This window comes from Nerophis lumbriciformis, linkage group LG17, assembly GCF_033978685.3.
Source record: "Nerophis lumbriciformis linkage group LG17, RoL_Nlum_v2.1, whole genome shotgun sequence".
Taxonomy (NCBI): domain Eukaryota; kingdom Metazoa; phylum Chordata; class Actinopteri; order Syngnathiformes; family Syngnathidae; genus Nerophis; species Nerophis lumbriciformis.
Window position 1 is genome coordinate 13,437,501 of NC_084564.2, and position 21,454 is coordinate 13,458,954.

The 21,454-nt window shown below is 39.0% G+C and overlaps 1 protein-coding gene across 2 annotated transcripts in view; it reads right to left on the reverse strand.

Moving 5' to 3' along the window:
* Nucleotides 1-21,454, reverse strand: part of LOC133614516 (neurobeachin-like) — a 726,573-nt gene that overhangs the window by 604,854 nt on the left and 100,265 nt on the right. For both annotated transcript variants that reach the window (XM_061972518.1, XM_061972517.1), the window contains exons 2-5: nucleotides 11,685-11,916; nucleotides 11,519-11,619; nucleotides 11,285-11,380; nucleotides 5,766-5,887 (exon numbers count right to left, since the gene is read on the reverse strand). In XM_061972518.1, the coding sequence (XP_061828502.1) occupies nucleotides 5,766-5,887; nucleotides 11,285-11,380; nucleotides 11,519-11,619; nucleotides 11,685-11,916 (551 nt within the window). The remainder of the gene's footprint in view (nucleotides 1-5,765; nucleotides 5,888-11,284; nucleotides 11,381-11,518; nucleotides 11,620-11,684; nucleotides 11,917-21,454) is intronic.

Consider the following 21,454-nt stretch of genomic DNA (forward strand, 5'->3'; position numbering starts at 1 on the left):
AGTTGATCCGACATTAAAACATGTCAAGACACTTTCTCAAAACAATTACACACTTTTCTGGCTTCAAAATAAAAGTTTATTTAGGTTTAACTACGTTTAGGGTTTCTCCTTAGTGTACGGTTTCATATTATCCACCACACCTAACAAAATCAAGTAATATAATGTATTGTAGCGTCCAGAAGAAAACGTCTAACGATGTTTTAGGCTTTTATGGCCAATTTTATGCTAACATCAGGCCCAATTCCAGCAAGTATTTCCTCACACGTCTGCCTCCGTGCTTCACTCCTAGACACACAACACTTGCTCATTCTCCGCCGACACGATGTGTTCACAGACCATGGGAAAAATGACCACCATAACACACTGACATACACATTAACACCAGCCATACGCACAGGGTTATCTGGGGCGGAGGCAGCGTGTCCATGATGTGGACGTACTTTAATATATTCAAGATATACCCGCCGAGAGAGATCTTCACGATTTAAGATGACAATGGCGGCTTTTAATTAGAGAAAAGCTCCCAGAAACGCAAATCAAGTGTGACGTCAGGCTCTCTGCAACGCGCTTTTCGCCACGGACATGGCGCGACAGAATCTATACAGAGTCCCTAAACACAAGTACAGTCGCCAGTAACAGCAGATATAGATGCTAAATTTATTGCAAATTGTTTTTATTACAGAACAAGTGACAAAAGATTGTTGAAAACCTCAAAAAAAAAAAAAATTGAACAAAGTACATTGTTAAATAAGCAACAACAATTTAAAAATAGAACAAAACAATTTTTATGTCAGAAAAATATATACGTTATTACAATACTTAACAGATGTGTTTTAAATTTTAAAGAATATATGCATCACAGCAAATGATGTGATGATGTCATATCGACCGCGCCCCTAACCACGCCACAGTTATTTTGGCAATTTAGAGGAAACGCCCATGCGTGTGTATATATATATATATACACACACACACATACATATATATACACACACACACATACATACATATATATACACACATACATATACATATATATATATATATATATATACATATATATATATATATATATATATATATATATATATACATACATATACACACACACACACATACATATATATATATATATACATATATACATATATATATACATATATATATATACACACACACACACACACACATATACACACACACACACACACATTTATATACATATACATATATATACACGCACACACACACACACACACACACACACACACACACACACACACACACACACACACACACACACACACACACACACACACACACACACACACACACACACACACACACACACACACACACACACACACACACACACACACACACACACACACACACACACACACACACACACACACACACACACCGTATTTTCCGCACTATAAGGCACACCGGATTATAAGGCGCACCTTCAATGAATGGCATATTTTAAAACTTTGTTCATATATAAGGCGCACTGCATTATAAGGCGCACCACATTATAAGGCGCATAGAATAGACGCTACAGTAGAGGCTGGGTTTACGTTATGCATCCATTAGTTGGAGCTGCGTTAAAGGGAATGTCAACAAAACAGTCAGATAGGTCAGTCAAACTTTATTAATAGATTACAAACCAGCGTTCTGTCAACTCTGTTCGCTATCAAAATGAATACACAGTTGTTTTATTATTTTCCCCGAGGTAAAGTCAGTGACGTGGTGTTTTGTTTATCACAACTACATGAAAATGTAGTGCAACAGTTATATCACATAGTGGAGGGGAACTTTTCCCTGATTCAATAAACAGGTCAAAAACAGTCTGATACTGTTACGGTAAATCAAACGTTAGTGCAATCACAATATAGTAACACTCGAAATAGTGCAAAGCAATAACAATATATCAATAACTCAACGTTGCTCAAAGGTTAATGTCACACAACACACTAAATAAACATTTAAAGCTCACTTTATGAAGTTATTCCTCATCCATGAATCCCTCAAATTCTTCTTCTTCAGGGTCCGAATTAAACAGTTGGGCGGATACCGTCTCGTCGAAGTCGTCATTAATTGAGTCAGTGTCGCTGCTGCTCTATTCCCGTGTTCTACTGCGTTACTGATCGTCTTAAGTTTAAACTCTGCGTCGTAAGCATGTCTCTTAATAGGAGCCATTTTGGGGTCTTTACATAAACAAACAAATGGAAATGAAACGGGACGCCTCACGCAGTCATATATCCCAGCATGCACCGCGCGCTTCTTTTTCTTCTACGGGGGCCGCTGCTTACCGTAGAAGAACTGCTTCTTCTACGGGGGAAAATGAAGTCGGCGGCTGCTTCCGTAGTTGCGATTGATTGATTGAAACTTTTACCTGTCGGGGGCTTAATATTGGTCCGTATATAAGGCGCACCGGATTATAAGGCGCACTGTCAGCTTTTGACAAAATTGAAGGTTTTTAGGTGCGCCTTATAGTGCGGAAAATACGGTATATATATATATATATATATATTACCTTCAGTCCTGTTACTTAAATAAGTCATATTCCACTTATAAAAACTAGTCTAAAATGAAATAAAGTTGCCTGAGATGGACCTAAAACATTCTAGGTACCGTATTTTTCGGAGTATATGTCGCACCGGAGTATAAGTCGCACCTGCCGAAAATGCATAATAAAGAAGGAAAAAAACATATATAAGTCGCACTGGAGCCCGGCCAAACTATGAAAAAAACTGCGACTTATAGTCCGAAAAATACGGTAGCTCAATACTGTATGTGTATTATCGGATTTTAAGTTGAAACAAAGAATTTGGTTTAACTTTATTTCATTAAAAAAACACAATTTAGTTACAATTGAAACATAAGTTATGTCCCTGGGGTTTCACTCAGTCCTGTTACGAACACATTATGTTTAATATTTCCGTATTTTTCGGACTATAAGTCGCAGTTCTTTTCATAGTTTGGCCGGGGGTGCGACTCATACTCAGGAGCGACTTATATGTGAAATGATTGACACATTACCGTAAAATATCAAATAATATTATTTAGCTCATTCACGTAAGAGACTAGATGTATAAGATTTCATGGGATTTAGCGATTAGGAGTGACATATTGTTTGGTAAACGTATAGCATGTTCTATATGTTATAGTTATTTGAATGACTCTTACCATAATATGTTACGTTAACATACCAGGCACCTTCTCAGTTGGTTATTTATGCCTCATATAACGTACACTTATTCAGCCTGTTGTTCACTATTCTTTATTTCTCTTAAAGTGCCTTTCAAATGTCTATTCTTGGTGTTGGCTTTTATCAAATAAATTTCCCCAAAAATGCGACTTAAACTCCAGTGCGACTTATATGTTTTTTCCTTCTTTATTATGCATTTTCGGCAGGTGCGACTTATACTCCGAAAAATACGGTACATACTAGGGATGTCCCGATCCAGGTTTTTGCACTTCCGATCAGATACCGATATTGTTTTTGCATTTCCGATCCGATACCGATACTGACCGATACCGATACTGACCGATACTGGCCTATCCGAGCATGTATTAAAGTTTAAAGTTATTTAGCCTACTTAGTTGTCAGAATCATGTTGAAAAGGGTTTTAGTACTCTTGATAACAACTAGCCAGCTGAATGTGGGGAGTTTGAATAATATGGTTGGTAACAAGAAACTGACATGTTTATTCAAGGATAAACACAAAATAGACAAAATTATACATGACAAACAGAAATGGCATCATTGAACTAGGGCTGGGCGATATGGCCTTTTTTTAATATTGCGATATTTTAAGGCCATATTGCGATACACAATATATATCTCGATATTTTGCCTTAGCCTTGAATGAACACTTGATGCATATAATCACAGCAGTATGATGATTCTATGTGTTTTGATTGATTGATTGAGACTTTTATTAGTAGGTTGCACAGTGAAGTACATATTCCGTACAATTGACCACTAAATGGTAACACCCCAATAAGTTTTTCAACTTGTTTAAGTCGGGGTCCACTTAAATTGATTCATGATACAGATATATACTATCAGATATATACTATCATCATAATACAGTCATCACACAAGATAATCACATTGAATTATTTACATTATTTATAATCCAGGGTGTGGAGGGGGGCGCCGGATGTAAGTGTCAAAAAGACAGCCAAAAGAGTTTGATATGAGAATAAATCTAAAGTTAAAATATAGGGTAGAAATGCACCCATTTGCAGGAAATGTAGTCTTGATTTTCAAAATTTTCTTTCAAGGCTTGCATGTCTACATTAAAACATTCTTCTTCATACTGCATTAATATATGCTACTTTTAAACTTTCATGCAGAGAAGGAAATCACAACTAAAAAAATCACAAATTTTTTCATACGGTGTTGATGTGGAAATTTTTGCCTTGGCATTTTGATGGTGTGGACGTGTGGCACCGAATGGAGATAAGCGTCTCGACAGACGTCACAATATTTGAACAATGATGACGAAAACTGTTTTCTCTGTCGTGTCCGTGTGTCGAAAATTCTTATGCGCTTATTTTTTTATTTGATTTTGTGCGTGGCATAGATTTGCTATGCGCAGAGGACGCTTAAACAGTGCGCAATTGCACAGGCGCGCACCTTAGAGGGAGCGTTGTTCGCACGGCTGCGCTAGCATCACAGCTAACGTTAGCCATGCTGCTACCTCTCTGCTCGGGGAGGACGTATATGTATGTGACGTATGACGTGACAGTATGTGACGTATGACGTGACAGTATGTGTCGTGTGTAAGAAGGTGCGCTTGCTGTCTGTGAGAGGGAGACACCGGAAAAAGTGAGAAGAGCCTGTCGTGTAATGCCAGCAGCTATAAGCAACTGCGTGAGAATTCACAGACCTGTGGATGTGTTGAAGGTGTGCTGGAAAATGCGGAACGGAAATTACGGAGCAGCAGAAAAGTGGAATGTATTATTTAAATCGGTGCGTTGGAAAACACGGACCGGAGTTTTTTTTTAAACTGGATCTGGATCGGCATTTTCCCATGCCTTGCCGATACGCAATTTTTGGCAAATATCGGCAGCCAATCCGATCCAAATATCGGATCGGGACATCCCTAGTACAGACTTTAAGTCACATGGTCCCCACAGGAAGTTGCCTCATTAAGATCTTCTGCAGGCCATGGTAAGGTCAAAATCAATACATTTTTTGGTATATTCTACATACATAATTTTTTTGGATGTTGAATCCCTGTAATGTGCCAAGTGTCAACACACTATTGCCATAAATGTCCCACGGCTATTTTTCATGTATTTGCCAATTCTATGCTAAAAAGTCACTCTCAGTCCTGATAAATAAGTATGTTGCCTGAGAAGGGCAAATACACATTAAAAGTTGTTAAATAAGTATATTATCAGAGTTGAAAATAAGAGTGGAGTTGAAGTTAATTTTGACAGTGACAAAAAAGCAAATGGCACAGATTGAGTAGATTGGCTCATATTCCCTTGAAGTCTTAAAACCTTGGAAAAAAAAAAAACAGCATGTACTGTGCATCTGCTCGTGAGATCCCAAGGTTTCGAGCAGGAAGTTGCAATGTGTGCATTGCTTGCTTAGTACATCTCTGAGGAGCAGGAATGAGCTGTAATGCGATGCGAAAGAAAAGCAGAAACCGGAAGGTTTTCCTCTCTTTTATGGGCCCTAATGAATGCGAAGCGCAAACCGGGGAAATACACTTGTCACATTCACATGCGGTGTTGCTCACCAGTAAAGATAGGGTTTGTCCTTGTCGACGGTGATGTTGTTCAAGGGATCCATCCGGAACCAGGTGTTGAACGTAAAGCCGTTCTGGTAAGGCCACTTGGCGATCGGAGGTAAAGCGATGGCCTGGAAAGCATAAATGGAAGAGCTTTTAAATGTTCATCCACCTATTTTGTCGAATGTGCAAATATGGAAAATGTTTGCTTACTAAGCTCACACGAGCATTGCTCTTCTGGTGGATGACTTCATTTATCAAATAAACCATGCTCCTGCTAAATATGTATTAGTGTTCTGTAATATTCTATTTGCATTCATGACAAGATTCTGCACAAACAACTTTCACACCGCTGAAGTGTACTTAATATCTCTGATGTTATTACTTGCTCTAATCAAGCGCTAAAGTAACAGTTATGTACAGCCAGGTTGTATTTATTTTTTAATACAGTATATATTTTTCTGGATTTTCTCCAAAATGTACACAGTAAACCGTATTTTCCGGACCATAGGGTGCAATTTTCATATATAAGCATACTTGCCAACCTTGAGACCTCCGATTTCGGGAGGTTGGGGGGGTGGGGTGGTCAGGGGGCGTGGTTGGGGGCGTGGTTAAGAGGGGAGGAGTATATTTACAGCTAGAATTCACCAAGTCAAGTATGTCATATATATATATATATATATATATATATATATATATATATATATATATATATATATATATATATATATATATATATATATACTTGACTTTCAGTGAATTCTAGCTATATATATATATATAAGAGAAATACTTGAATTTCAGTGAATTCTAGATTATATATATATATATATATATGTATATATATATATATATATATATATATATATATACATATATATATATATATATATATATATATACATATATATATATATATATATATATATATATATACATATATATATATAAATAAGAGGAATACTTGAATTTCAGTGTTCATTTATTTACACATATACACACACAACACTCATCTACTCATTGTTGAGTTAAGGGTTGAATTGTCCATCCTTGTTCTATCCTGTCACTATTTTTCTAACCATGCTGAACACCCTCTCTGATGATGCATTCTGCTTCGTCTCCTTGTTGTGTGCGCAGTTGTGCACTGCACTCTCTAAAAGCTGTAGATGTTATTGTCACATATGCATGTACAGTAGATGGCAGTATTGTCCTGTTTAAGAGTGTCACAACATTGCTGTTTACGGCAGACAAACTGCTTTACGGTAGACGAAAACGTGACTGCTGTTGTTGTGTGTTGTTGACTCGCTGGGAGGACGTTAATGAAACTGCCTAACAATAAACCCACATAAGAAACCAAGAACTCGCCCTCCATCATTCTACAGTTATAACGTGATTGGGCAGGCACGCTGTTATATTGTGGGAAAGCGGACGTGAAAACAGGCTGTCGACACGTCACTCAGGTCCGCCTGAATTTCGGGAGATTTTCGGGAGAAAATTTGTCCCGGGAGGTTTTCGGGAGAGGCGCTGAATTTCGTGAGTCTCCCGGAAAATCCGGGAAAGTTGGCAAGTATGTATATAAGGCGCACCGGATTATAGGGCGCATTAAAGGAGTCATATTATTATAATTTTTTTCTAAATTGAAAACCCTTCCTTGTGGTCTACATAACATGTAATGGTGGTTCTTTGGTCAAAATGTTGCATGGATTATGTTTTACAGATCTTCTTCAAACCGCTTTCTGACAGTCGCTTCCGGATGCACCGTTTTGTGGGCGGTCTTAGTTACGTGGCTCACCTTCGGCAGCGTTTTCTCCCCGTCATCTTTGTTATAGCGGTGTAGCGTGCAAGGACGGGAGTGGAAGAAGTGTCTAAAGATGGAGCTAACTGTTTTAATGACATTCAGACTTTACTTCAATCAATAACGGAGCAGCATCTCCTCAACCGGAAACAGCACTGGAAATGTGTCCCGTGAAAAACCGGCCGACCGGAACCCTCTAATAACTAAAGTTCCTTGGGTGAATTATGTAAACTCACTACACCGGCAGATATAAGTAATAACTTTACACTACTTTATATTAGAAATGGCAACAGCGCCGGATGAATGTCCCATAACAAAAAGATAGAGAAAAAGAAGAAGCTTATCCACTACGGTGTGAGCACAGACTACAAAGGCAGACGCGCGCAATTTATCAGGATTTATGCAGATCCCAAATACAGATCAGCAGGTACCAGAATGTGAGAAAAGTTGCTTTTGCATAATACTGCGAAACAAAACGCCAGATGATATGTCTTACCTTATATACACACCATAATAATACTCATATGTTGAAGCACATCAAGTGGTGCGGCTTCATAGCTTACCAAAGTCGTACTAAAACATTTTGATAGATTTTTGAGCGCTATGTGTAATGTTCTATATTTTCAATGGAACATATAAAATGTTGGTGTTGTTTACTTGACTCAGTGTTTCTGCTCGTATGTAATGTTTATAATTTTTACAATATAACTTAAACTATTTATACTTACTACACCATCCCATGTGTGATGTCTGTGGGAGTGTTTTCATGCATATTTGTACGTACTATCGCCGACCTGGACAATTATTTGGACTCAGGGGCCGCATGCATATTTGTACGTGCTATCGCCGACCTGGACAATTATTTGGACTCAGGGGCCAACATATATTTTTACACGCACGCACACAAAAAAACCTGCTTGGGTACCTTTTTTCAAGAACACAAATACAAAAACTCACAATAATGTGCTAAAAATGTGCCAAAATGTTATGTCAGACCACATAAAAAACAAATTGAATTTTATAGTCTTTTACAGCATGTGACAGCCAGAACGTATATGAAAAAAAAGAATGTGGAATTTACAATATTAACTATGAACAATAAAACACTGAGTATTAACATATGAACGTTGCTCCTCCTGTACTTCTCAGACCAGCTCCTCGATCTACGTCTTTTACAATCTAGCAAAACACAACAAAAATATAAGAAACACGGCAAAATATGAATGCAAAGGGTAAAAATCCCTACAATAGGATATATCATCACTTTTCTGCAGAACTTTGTTGTAAAAATTTGCATTAGAGTTCTGTAAACAAACCCTTGCCCACTCTGCTTGATGCCTCTACTGCTTGGAGCGGCTGTGGCGTAGAGTCTCGTAATAACCCAAAAGTGCAGATTCCAACCATTGAAGTACTTTCTATAGTTCAAGATTAACAGCTTTGCACATCAAAATGGCGGCTACAGTTTCAATGTTAAAGGTCTAAAAAAATTATTTGGAAATGTCTGGCAGGCCGGATTGAAAATCTAAACAGGCCGTATGTGGCGTATTTTGTCTAGGTCTGTGCTCTCGTAATGTAATCAAGCATTAACTAATGTGCTAACACGTTTGCGAGTGTCTGTGTTAGTATTATTAACTTACAACAACATTATTTTTGTATTGTTTCAGTTTCACAAATTCCTCAGTAAATTCACCAAAATGTCACTGTGGAGTTATTGAATCCGTTTAGCTGATTGGAGAGCTATCTTCCACAGCTAGTGGGTCCATGACGATGACTTCTGTTTTGTTTGATCAACCGTTTTACTGCCGTGATACAAACAGTTTGGAAAAAATTAAAGGTATTATAAATATTTACAAAATCTTTCTGCGTAAATAACTCATTTCGCAACTTACATATCTGCGGCTTATAGTCCGGTGCAGCTAATACTGTATATGTAACAATATTTTTTCCCCCCCAAATTTATCGGGTGCTGCCTATATACACCGGTGCACTCTAAAGTCCGTAAAATACGGTAATACCTGCGAATGAGACTCAGAAATGTAATAAGAAAACAAGATACAACAAATTGAGAGCAAAGTTATCGTATTGAGCTCCTTTTTTAAATGTTACATTAAAAAATATTTATATAAATTTATTGACACACAAAAAAATTACGGGAATCGATTCAAATGTAAAAGATACCATCCCTATTTATGATGCATCTTTGTGTTTAAAAAATGTTTATTTTTTTAAATGTATAATTATGACACTGGGTAACTCATTTTTACAATTGACTGCAGATATTAAATTTTAGCTGCATGAGGCACATGTGTGTTTAAGGAGTGTTTTATTTCTCATTACAAGGATTAACCTATTTTTCCCTTTTTAAATGTAACATTAAAAAATATTATTTTATTAGTAAACAGTTAAAATTTACTGACACAAAAAAATTACGAGAATCGATTCAAATGTAAAAGATACCATCCCTATTTATGATGCATCTTTTTGTATTTATAAAACTTTTTTTTTTTTTTTAAATGTATCATGACACTGGGTAACTTATTTTTACATTTGACTGCAGATATTAAATTTTAGCTGCATGAGGCACATGTGTGTTTAAGGAGTGTTTTATTTCTCATTGCAAGGATTAACCTATTTTTCCCTTTTTAAATGCAACATTAAAAAATATTATTTTATTAGTAAACAGTTAAAATTTATTGACACACAAAAAAATTACGGGAATCGATTCAAATGTAAAAGATACCATCCATATTTATGATGCATCTTTGTATTTATAAAACTTTTTTTTTTAATTAAATGTATCATTATGACACTGGGTAACTTATTTTTACAATTGACTGCAGATATTAAATTTTAGCTGCATGAGGCACGTGTGTGTTTAAGGAGTGTTTTATTTCTCATTACAAGGATTAACCTATTTTTCCTTTTTTAAATGTAACATTAAAAAATATTATTTTATTAGTAAACAGTAAAAATTTATTGACACACAAAAAAATTACGGGAATCGATTAAAATGTAAAAGATGCCATCCCTATTTATGATGCATCTTTGTATTTATAAAACTTTTTTTTTTTTTTTTTTAAATGTATCATTATGACACTGGGTAACTTATTTTTACAATTGACTGCAGATAATACATTTTAGCTGCATGAGGCACATGTGTGTTTAAGGAGTGTTTTATTTCTCATTACAAGGATTAACCTATTTTTCCCTTTTTAAATGTAACATTAAAAAATATTATTTTATTAGTAAACAGTTAAAATTTATTGACACACAAAAAAAATACGGGAATCGATTCAAATGTAAAAGATACCATCCCTATTTATGATGCATCTTTGTATTTATAAAACTTTTTTTTTTTTTTTAAATGTATCATTATGACACTGGGTAACTTATTTTTACAATTGACTGCAGATATTACATTTTGTGTGTTAAAGGAGTGTTTTATTTCTCATTACAAGGATTGACCTATTTTTCCAGGAAGGTTAAAATAACAGCTACTGTTCACAGTGATTTTGTGATGCCACAGTTTGACACTTGAACTGACAACTTTCCTTCCAAATTAATCACTCTATTATTTACTTTTTTGGGGAGGAAAATATGATTATGTAAAATAATCCAGTTTCTCAGAAAAAGACCAAGAAGTGGTGATCTCTGACCGCTGTCATCACAGCGCATTTCCATTTCCATTAGGTGTGGACGATATGCAAATGTGAAATGGCGTACGAGCACTTACAGCTGCACTGCGGCCGGGGAAGTTGAAGAACGCGTCTGGCCCGTGTCTCTGCGGCATCTGATTGAGCACCGACAACATCTTGACGGCATGTCTGGGCTGCACAGGAAGTAAACATACACAGATCATTGGTGCATTCAGTGTTGGGTCAATTACACCGACAGGACCACAGGGCTGTGCATGTGAAGTGACACGATTCTGTCCGTCACAGCGCATCCGGTCGTTGGCATCACTCACCCAAAGGCCGCCCTCCCCTTGCAGCATGCTGAAGAGAAGCTTCACTTCTGTCACCGTGATGCTGTAGCTGGCCAGCACTCCCAGCATGTCCACCAGCAAGTCTTCAAAGACAACCATCACACGTTAACGCAAAAAGAAAAGGACAACGTGCAAACGAGTCCCACACCTGCGATCATGTCGTCCACCGAGCTCATCCTGAGCAGCAGCTGCTGGATCAGGCCCACCTCCGTGCTCATCTGCAGGTTGCGCACGCTCTTCCGTAGCATGGCCGTGAGCATGCTCCAGATTTCCGCCTGGCAGGTGACGTCGCAGTGTTCCAGCAGCGCCGGCAGGCAGCCGATGCCGTCCGCGTCTTGGATAATGAAGTTGGTCTCCAAATCGAACTCGCCAGCCACCAACTGCGGGGTGAGATGAGAGGCACAGCTGAGACGTGCGTGCAGAAGGAGTTGGATTCTGGAATCGACGAGCACATCAAGTCGCCAACGTGCTTTTAACTTTTCCACTGAGCAGTAAAGTTTGCCTTTACACACACATACCAGATTTCCTCAACTGCAACTCTATTGTTTTGTTTTGTTTAATTTGCGGGGACAAATGCATTATTATTTTGGTGTAATTTCCAGAATGAAACAATTGTACATATTTCTTTTAAAATAATATACAGTATGTATAACTCTGATAATTGCCCCCGATAAAAAGATCCCCCTGATCAGGAACTCTTTGTGCTCTGGGTGCACCTCAGAAAAGCAGCTTCAGAAACCTTGGGGTTGTGTTGGATCCGTCAATGTCTTTGGAGGGTCACTGTCGTGAACTGACCAAAAACATTTTTTTTCATCTCAGAAATATTTCTAAAATGAGAAATGTGTCAAAATTGGATCTCGAATATACAAGTACATATGCATACGTACCAGAGATGCGCGGATAGGCAATTATTTCATCCGCAACCGCATCACAAAAGTCGTCAACCATCCGCATCCACCCGAACTAACATTTAATCTAAACCGCACCCGCCCGTTGTTATATATCTAATATAGACGATGCAAGGCATTAGTGAGGTTATAAAGCTTTTGCCTGTTAAAGAAAGGAGATTGATCCAATGCAGCAGAGACATTCAATGCGTGCCACGCTGTCACGGCCCAGACGCACACCAGTGCGCAATCATCTGGGAGCCGCGCTGAGCGCACCTCCAAGCGCGCTTGCGCCACTCAAACTGCTGCAGGCAGCTGCGTTCTATCTTGTTTTAACATCCTGTGGCACTCTTCTGGGATCACGGCGGACGAAACTGCTCATGCTCAGGGTGTTTGTGGAGATTCGGGGTTTTGCACAAATGTGATGCACCATGTTAGATGTCCTGGTTTTGTGACTGTCTTAGACATAAACAGCGTCGCAGCTCTTGCAAATCACGTAGCCAGCATTACTATTATCCTGATTTACAACCTCATAGAAACGAGTCCACGCTGAACTTTTCTGGCCTTTTTTTCCCCTGGTCTTTAGTATTCCCTTTTTTAGTTTGTCGCGTACCACGTTTGCTGCCGGCGTTGCCATCTCTTTTTTTCTTCTTCTTCTGTTGTGGCATATGCTGGAGGTGCCTGCTCGTTTTTCGTATGCGGGTAACAACTTTTAACTATGTATATATATTTCCGAATTGGTTTAACTGCCACCCGCCTGAATCTATTTAAAATCTAATTTTTTTTTTATTTCAACCGCCAGACCCGACCCGCGGATAAAATCTTTTTTTTTTTTATTTCAACCGCCTGACCCGCGGACTCCGCGGTTGTGTCCGCAAACCGCGCATCTCTAATACGTACACTCATGCACATAATCACGTTTCGTCAAACATATATTAACGTTGCTGCCCTAGGGTAAACTGGGTATAACACATGGCACACTGACAAAGCTTAACCTATTCTTACTATAACAATCTACAAGGTTAATGTAGGTTGCTTCTCTTTCTCCCCCTCCATTTTTCTGCATTCTTTCGTATCTCAAGTTATCATTACATATATGTATTGTTGCATTTGAACAACTGTATTGTTGATAATAGAGGTAAATTATTGATATTGTTCATTATCAATAGCCATACTTGCCAACCCTCCCGGATTTTCCGGGAGACTCCCGAAATTCAGCGCCTCTCCCGAAAACCTCCCGGGACAAATTTTCTCCCGAAAATCTCCCGAAATTCAGGCGCAGCTGGAGGCCACGCCCCCTCCAGCTCCATGCGTACCTGAGTGACGTGTCGACAGCCTGTTTTCACTTCCGCTTTCCCACAATATAAACAGCGTGCCTGCCCAATCACATTATAACTGTAGAATGATCGAGGGCGAGTTCTTGGTTTCTTATGTGGGTTTATTGTTAGGCAGTTTCATTAACGTCCTCCCAGCGCGGCAACAACACACAACAGCAGCAGTCACGTTTTCGTCCACCCTAAAGCAGTTCGTCTGCCGTAAACAGCAATGTTGTGACATTCTTAAACAGGACATTACTGCCATCTACTGTACATGCATATGTGACATTAACATCTAAGGCTTTTAGAGAGTGCAGTGCACAACTGCGCACACAACAAGGAGACGAAGCAGAATGCATCATCAGAGAGGGTGTTCAGCATGGTTAGAAAAATAGTGACAGAGAATAGAACAAGGATGGACAATTCAACCCTTAACTCAACAATGAGTAGATGAGTGTTATGTGTGTGTATATGTGTAAATAAATGAACACTGAAATTCAAGTATTCCTCTTATTTATATATATGTGTAAATATATATATATATATATATAAATATATATATATATATATATAGCTAGAATTCACTGAAAATCAAGTATTTCTTATATATACTTGGTGAATTCTAGCTGTAAATATACTCCTCCCCTCTTAACCACGCCCCCAACCACACCCCCCCCCCCGACCACGCCCCTCACCTCCCGAAATCGGAGGTCTCAAGGTTGGCAAGTATGTCAATAGCGCTATTTCTATTGGTATTTGTATTGCTCCATTTGTAGTGTAATAATGCTCATTGTCATTTCCGTATTATTTTTTACTTTCGCTAACTGCTTATTTGCTATCACTTTTACCATCATATTTGTACATGTCGTATTTGCTGATGTTGCTCTATTGTTGTTCTTGTGTTTGCTGTTGTTGTTTTTGTCTCTCTGTCTAATCCCCCTCTTGTCCCCACAATTTCCCCCTCTGTCTTCTTTTTTTTTTCTCTTTCTATCCCCTCCTTCTCCGGCCCGGCTGCATCAAATGATAATATAAATATATTTGATAAAGTCAAATACAAATAAGGCAACAAGAGAAGCATCCTACACTTCTCTTTTGTAAAGTAAATCTGAACAGCCGACATGGGTATCTACATCAACTATATGATTTGCCTGAGAAGCTGGACAGGACAAAAAAACAAAAAAAAATAAAAATTGGATCTCGAAATGGTCATTCACACATTCATTTCGTCTCGCATTGACTATTGCAATTCTCTCTTCACCCTTTTCAACAAGTCAACGCTAAAGAGACTTCAGACTGTACAAAATGCGGCTGCCAGACTTTTGACCGGTGCACCCAGAACAGCCCATATCACCCCCGTTTTATCCAGTCTTCATTGGCTTCCCATTAAATTCCACATTGAGTTTAAAATTTTAGTCCTGGCATTCCGTGCGTTCCATGGTGGGGCCCCTCAGTACATCACTGACTTGTTATGCCCCTACTCTTCAGGGCGCAGGCCAGGGTTTTCTAAAAGATCCCCCAAACTTGTTTTAAAACCCGTGGAGACCTGGCATTCCAGGCTATATCTCCCAGACTCTGGAACAATTTGCACCAGTCCCTCCGTGATCTTGACTGTGTTGAAACGTTTAAGAAACATTTGAGAACTTCTCTTTTCAGTAAAGCTTTTAGTTAATGCACCTTTTAACTATCATTTGTATCCTTTTATGATGTTGCCCCTTTTTCCTTTAAATTGAATTGTTGTTTTACTTTACCTATGTTTTGTACAGCGCTTTGTGATTTTATCTGTGAAAAGCACTTTATAAATAAAATGTACTTACTTACTTACTATAACATAGTGGTGCATTGGTTTTTTCAAGCCCAAACTTTTCATATAACTCGGTTTGACAAAAAAATGTGGTTTTCGTACCTTGCGTGTACTGGCTTGTTCGCTTGTGTATCATTCCACGTGATAGAATGGAATCCCAAATGTTGGTGACCCCGTTTCAGCATTTTTTGTAATTTTGTAAAACTGCAAAATAAGCCACCACGGGGCCAAAAAAAGTTGCGAGTGACAGCACTTAAAGGGGAACATTATCACCAGACCTATGTAAGCGTCAATATATACCTTGATGTTGCAGAAAAAAGACCATATTTTTTTTTAACCGATTTCCGAACTCTAAATGGGTGAATTTTGGCGAATTAAACACCTTTCTAATATTCGCTCTCTCACATCGGGAAGCAATCCGCCATTTTCTTAAACACAGAGTCAAATCAGCTCTGTTATTTTCCGTTTTTTCGACTGTTTTCCGTACCTTGGAGACATCATGCCTCGTCGGTGTGTTGTCGGAGGGTGTAACAACACGAACAGGGACGGATTCAAGTTGCACCAGTGGCCCAAAGATGCGAAAGTGGCAAGAACAAAGACGTTTGTTCCGCACACTTTACCGACGAAAGCTATGCTACGACAGAGATGGCAAGAATGTGTGGATATCCTGCGACACTCAAAGCAGATGCATTTCCAACGATAAAGTCAAAGAAATCTGCCGCCAGACCCCCATTGAATCTGCCGGAGTGTGTGAGCAATTCAGGGACAAAGGACCTCGGTAGCACGGCAAGCAATGGCGGCAGTTTGTTCCCGCAGACGAGCGAGCTAAACCCCCTGGATGTCTTGGCTCACACCGTCCCTTATGCCACCGAAGATGATCAAGAGAAGAATATCGACCCTAGCTTCCCTGGCCTGCTGACATCAACTCCAAAACTGGACAGATCAGCTTTCAGGAAAAGAGCGCGGATGAGGGTATGTCTCCAGAATATATTAATTGATGAAAACTAGGCTGTCTGCACTCTCAAAGTGCATGTTGTTGCCAAATGTATTTCATATGTTGTAAACCTAGTTCATAGTTGTTAGTTTCCTTTAATGCCAAACAAACACATACCAATCGTTGGTTAGAAGGCGATCGCCGAATTCGTCCTCGCTTTCTCCCGTGTCGCTGGCTGTCGTGTCGTTTTCGTCGGTTTCGCTTGCATACGGTTCAAACCGATATGGCTCAATAGCTTCAGTTTCTTCTTCAATTTCGTTTTCGCTACCTGCCTCCACACTACAACCATCCGTTTCAATACATGCGTAATCTGTTGAATCGCTTAAGCCGCTGAAATCCGAGTCTGAATCCGAGCTAATGTCGCTATAGCTTGCTGTTCTTTCCGCCATGTTTGTTTGTGTTGGCTTCACTATGTGACGTCACAGGAAAATGGACGGGTGGTTAAAATCAGGCACTTCGAAGCTTTTTTTAGGGATATTGCGTGATGGGTAAAATTTTGAAAAAAACTTCGAAAAATATAATAAGCCACTGGGAACTGATTTTTAATGGTTTTAGCCATTCTGAAATTGTGATAATGTTCCCCTTTAAATTGAGTATTATTTCTCACCATGAATTAAAGAGGGAAGTCATATCAAAGTACAAAGCTAGTGTCCAAATTGCTTTGTCCATCTTCCTCCCTCTACGTTCATCGCCATGTTTGCCAACAATAACCCTCAATAAAAGGTAAAAGTGATGTAAAATGATCATTTATCCATTTAATTCTTAAATTTTACCTAAAAAGGACAAGGGCTATATAAACGTTGGCTGGATGGCTACAATTAGGGATGCAGATGTCAAATGTCATCTTGGTAACCGGATGTTCTACTGTAAATCCCTTCGATTAATCAAATAAAACGAGGGATATTCCTATCAGGCTGATACAGATCACATTCATTACCAGTACTTCCGATAAGGCTGATACAGATCACATGCATTAACAGTGCTTTTTTTCTACCATAAATGTATTTATGGCGAGTGCTGTTGACAGTGTAAGAACATCAACAATATTTAGACGTATTCTCTTGTATTAAATACAATTGTTGGAGCACACAAAGTCAATAGTACACAACCAAACAAAAGTAAAAACTACCATGGATAAAATTGCTATGGTATGAAAAGGGGTATGTGATGCATTGCATTGTATCGTATGCATGTTCGAAATAAATGAAACCGAACTGAACCATATACTACTCGTTAAAATCCTTTGTGTTTTGCCCTCAAAGTCCTCTGGCGTCCGGGAAAGTATTCCCTTGATTTTGTAAACATTAACAAAAACAAACAGAGAAAAATACATTTTGAGAAACTAAAAATATTGACCTAAACACTCTAGTATTGATCATCTACTGATACTACCCATCAATGTATGGATCGACCCGCGCTGCTCTTACATGTCGTGTACTACTCCGACAGGTATTGTTATATTATCCTCTCTCTACACTCTTATTAATCTACTTGTTCCTGTTAACATCTGCTTACTTTCTGCTGCAATGCGTTTCCATCTACACTCCTCAAAGTTTACTCAGCCCTTTATTATTAGTGTTGTTTCAAGCTCGCTTAGTGGTTTGCTTAGCTACTTGCACGCCTGCTCCTGGCTTGCTTTCAGTGTAAAACAAGTTTAGCCTTGTCCACCAGTGATAATGGATACCTAAGATACTAATAAATTGAGTTATTTGCTGAAAGGGAGGAGATTATTACCTGCATTGGGGAGAAGCTCCACACTGTGTATGGAGACACATAATTAGATGCTAGCTAGAGATGTCCGATAATATCGGACTGATGATATTATCAGCCGATAAATGCTATAAAATGTAATATCGGAAATTATCGGTATCGGTTTCAAAAAGTAAAATGACTTTTTAAAACGCCGCTGTACGAAGTGGTACACGGACGTAGGAAGAAGTACAGAGCGCCAATAAACCTTAAAGGCACTGCCTTTGCGTGCCGGCCCAATCACATAATATCTACGTCTTTTCACACACACAAGTGAATGCAAGGCATTCTTGGTCAACAGCCATACAGGTCACACTGAGGGTGGCCGTAAAAACAACTTTAACACTGTTACAAATATGCGCCACACTGTGAACCCACACCAAAACAAGAATGACAAACACATTTCGGGAGAACATCCGCACCGTAACACAACATAAACACAACAGAACAAATACCCAGAACCCCTTGCAGCACTAACTCTTCCGGGACGCTACAATATACACCCCCCACTACCCCAGTGTTTCCCACACATTCATTTATTTGTGGCGGCCCGCCACGAAAGAATTACGTCCAACACAAATGGATTTTTCGGCTTTTGACTCGCTCGACCGCTCATAAAAGCAATGGGACTGTCTGTGAATGTTGCTTGTACTTACAACTCCGGTGCAGTAGGTGGCGGTAGCCTACTATGCATTGTAACTCCGCCAATAGCACTTAATTCACCTGGTGGGCCAGAAGAAGAAGAAGAAGAAGAAGAAGAAAAAGAAGAGGGACGGACGGACGGGATCAAAATACGAGGGTAATATAGGTAGATAGGTTATAGCTGCATCGCTCGCGGCTCGTTATATATTTAACGTTAATCCGCGATTTCACCGAGCGTTTCACTGACGGTGAGCAGCCTGACGCTGCTTCATGCACGTAGTAACAGTCACGTGTTTTCATACCGACGAGCTAACGTGTCCAGGTTATAACCCTGTTGTCAATAAACACACATGGACTGAAGCTAAATTGTCCACTGTCCACTGCAGCATGTGAATGCAATGAAAAGAATACAATTGAAGCCAACCAGCTGTTAAAATGTTGTCCAGGTTAATGTTTTGGCCATTAAAGGCCCTTCATTTCAAGATTTCAACTGTGATCGGGCTTTAAACAGGTGGCTGACCTGTTCAGATGGGTGTAACTGCTACTGGTCAAATAATGTGAAATAGCATTTAATTTTACATGTATGCAATGCCATTTAAATGTAATTATAGATAATAATAAATACTGTGTAGTGTTGTGAATAGTCAACGGGAAGAATTTTAGTAAGATATAAGCCATGAGCACTACACAGCCAGAAAAAAACCTAGGCAGGACAAGTAAAAATATTGGGGCAAGTAGATTTCAGAAGTCGGGCAAGTAGAAAAAAACCTTAACGTTGAACCCTGCATGTGTTGAGCTGCTGCCGCTTAAGGTTAGACGGCACTGTACATAGAGCGGTTCTGCTCGTTAGTAATACATTCTAATGTTTGATGTTCACTCCTTCACACAGATGAGTATAGAAAAATATTTTCAACGGCCGAAAAGGGCTCAACTTGGAGAGGAGGTAGGCCTACAGTCCGGACCACAGGTGCGACCTGTTCAGCAGCAGCAGGAGGAGGAGGATGAGGAGGTTGACTGACTGTGGCAGGACACCTCTCCCTGTTTCACTTCATGTTGCTAGTAAATAATATGGTTGTAGTAGTAGGCTAAAGTTAAATTATTTAGTATTCACTAATTAAAGGGGCAGAGCTTTAAGAGACATTTTAGCTTTTATATTTTATAAGATATATTTTTATAAGAACCACAATTAATAAATATATTTCAGTGAATCACTAATTGTTCAAATCTGTATATAAATATGTACATAAAATGTTGTAATTATATTCCAACTCCGCGTTCTTCTTTGTCATCGCCGCTGCTGCCGCCACCCCCCGACCACACCACCACAAATAGATGCCTGCCCTGTGGGAAACACTGTACCCCCTACCCCCTTCACCTCAACCTCCTCATGCTCTCTCAGGGAGAGCATGTCCCAATTGCAAGCTGCTGTTTTGAGGCATGTTAAAAAAAAAATAATGCACTTTGTGACTTCAATAATAAATATGGCAGTGCCATGTTGGCATTTTTTTCCATAACTTGAGTTGATTTATTTTGGAAAACCTTGTTACATTGTTTAATGCATCCAGCGGGGCATCACAACAAAATTAGGCATAATAATGTGTTAATTCCACGACTGTATATATCGGTATCGGTTCATATCGGAATCGGTAATTAAGAGTTGGACAATATTGGAATATCGTCAAAAAAGCCATTATCGGACATCTCTAATGCTAGCCACTTGTCAGCCGGGGGACGAAAAATAAATACAGTGTCAGCCAGAGGGAATCAATGGTGATCAGGTACTTTTTCACGGAGATCCAATACTGATCAGTGGCCGGTGAAACGGCACATCACAAAAAAAAAAAAGTTTTGTTTGGTTCAGGAACAATTATAAAGACAAACTAAATTGTCTGTGCTGTCATTGAGAACCAGCATCAAATGTACACTTCAACATGTCATGTCTGTGTGATCATGTTTTGTTTTAGTAATGTTCGGTTTAAATTTTGGACTTTTTGTGCACTTTTGTTTTGTTTTGTCACCATAGCAACCATTAGTTTCACCTGTCATGTCACGCACCTGTTCCACGTTTAGACTCATTGTGCACTCTTGTCACCATAGCAACCATTAGTTTTCACCTGTCACGTCACGCACCTGTTTCACGTTTCGAGTCACGCACCTGCTTTCACTAATCATGTCCATAGTATTTAAGTTCATTCATTTTCTGTTGTTCGTTCTGACGACATCACCACATTTATGCTCCTGCACACTCTCCACACCCTGATGACCCTTGCTACTCTTTTTTTCATGCCGGTTCCATGCCAAGTAAGTTTTTGTTCGTTAAGCCACAGTTAGTGTTTTGTTTAATTGTTCATAGTTTCTGCCAATGTGCAAGTTTTGTGTTTAAAGTCTAGTTTTATTCTCCGCCACTGTGCGCGCTTTTTGTTTATTCTTTTTTGATAGTTTAAAATAAATCATGTACCCACCTTCAAGCCTTGACCAGTCCAGTTCATTTGCACCACGGGAGAACAAACCAAGCCAAAGTCCAAGTCA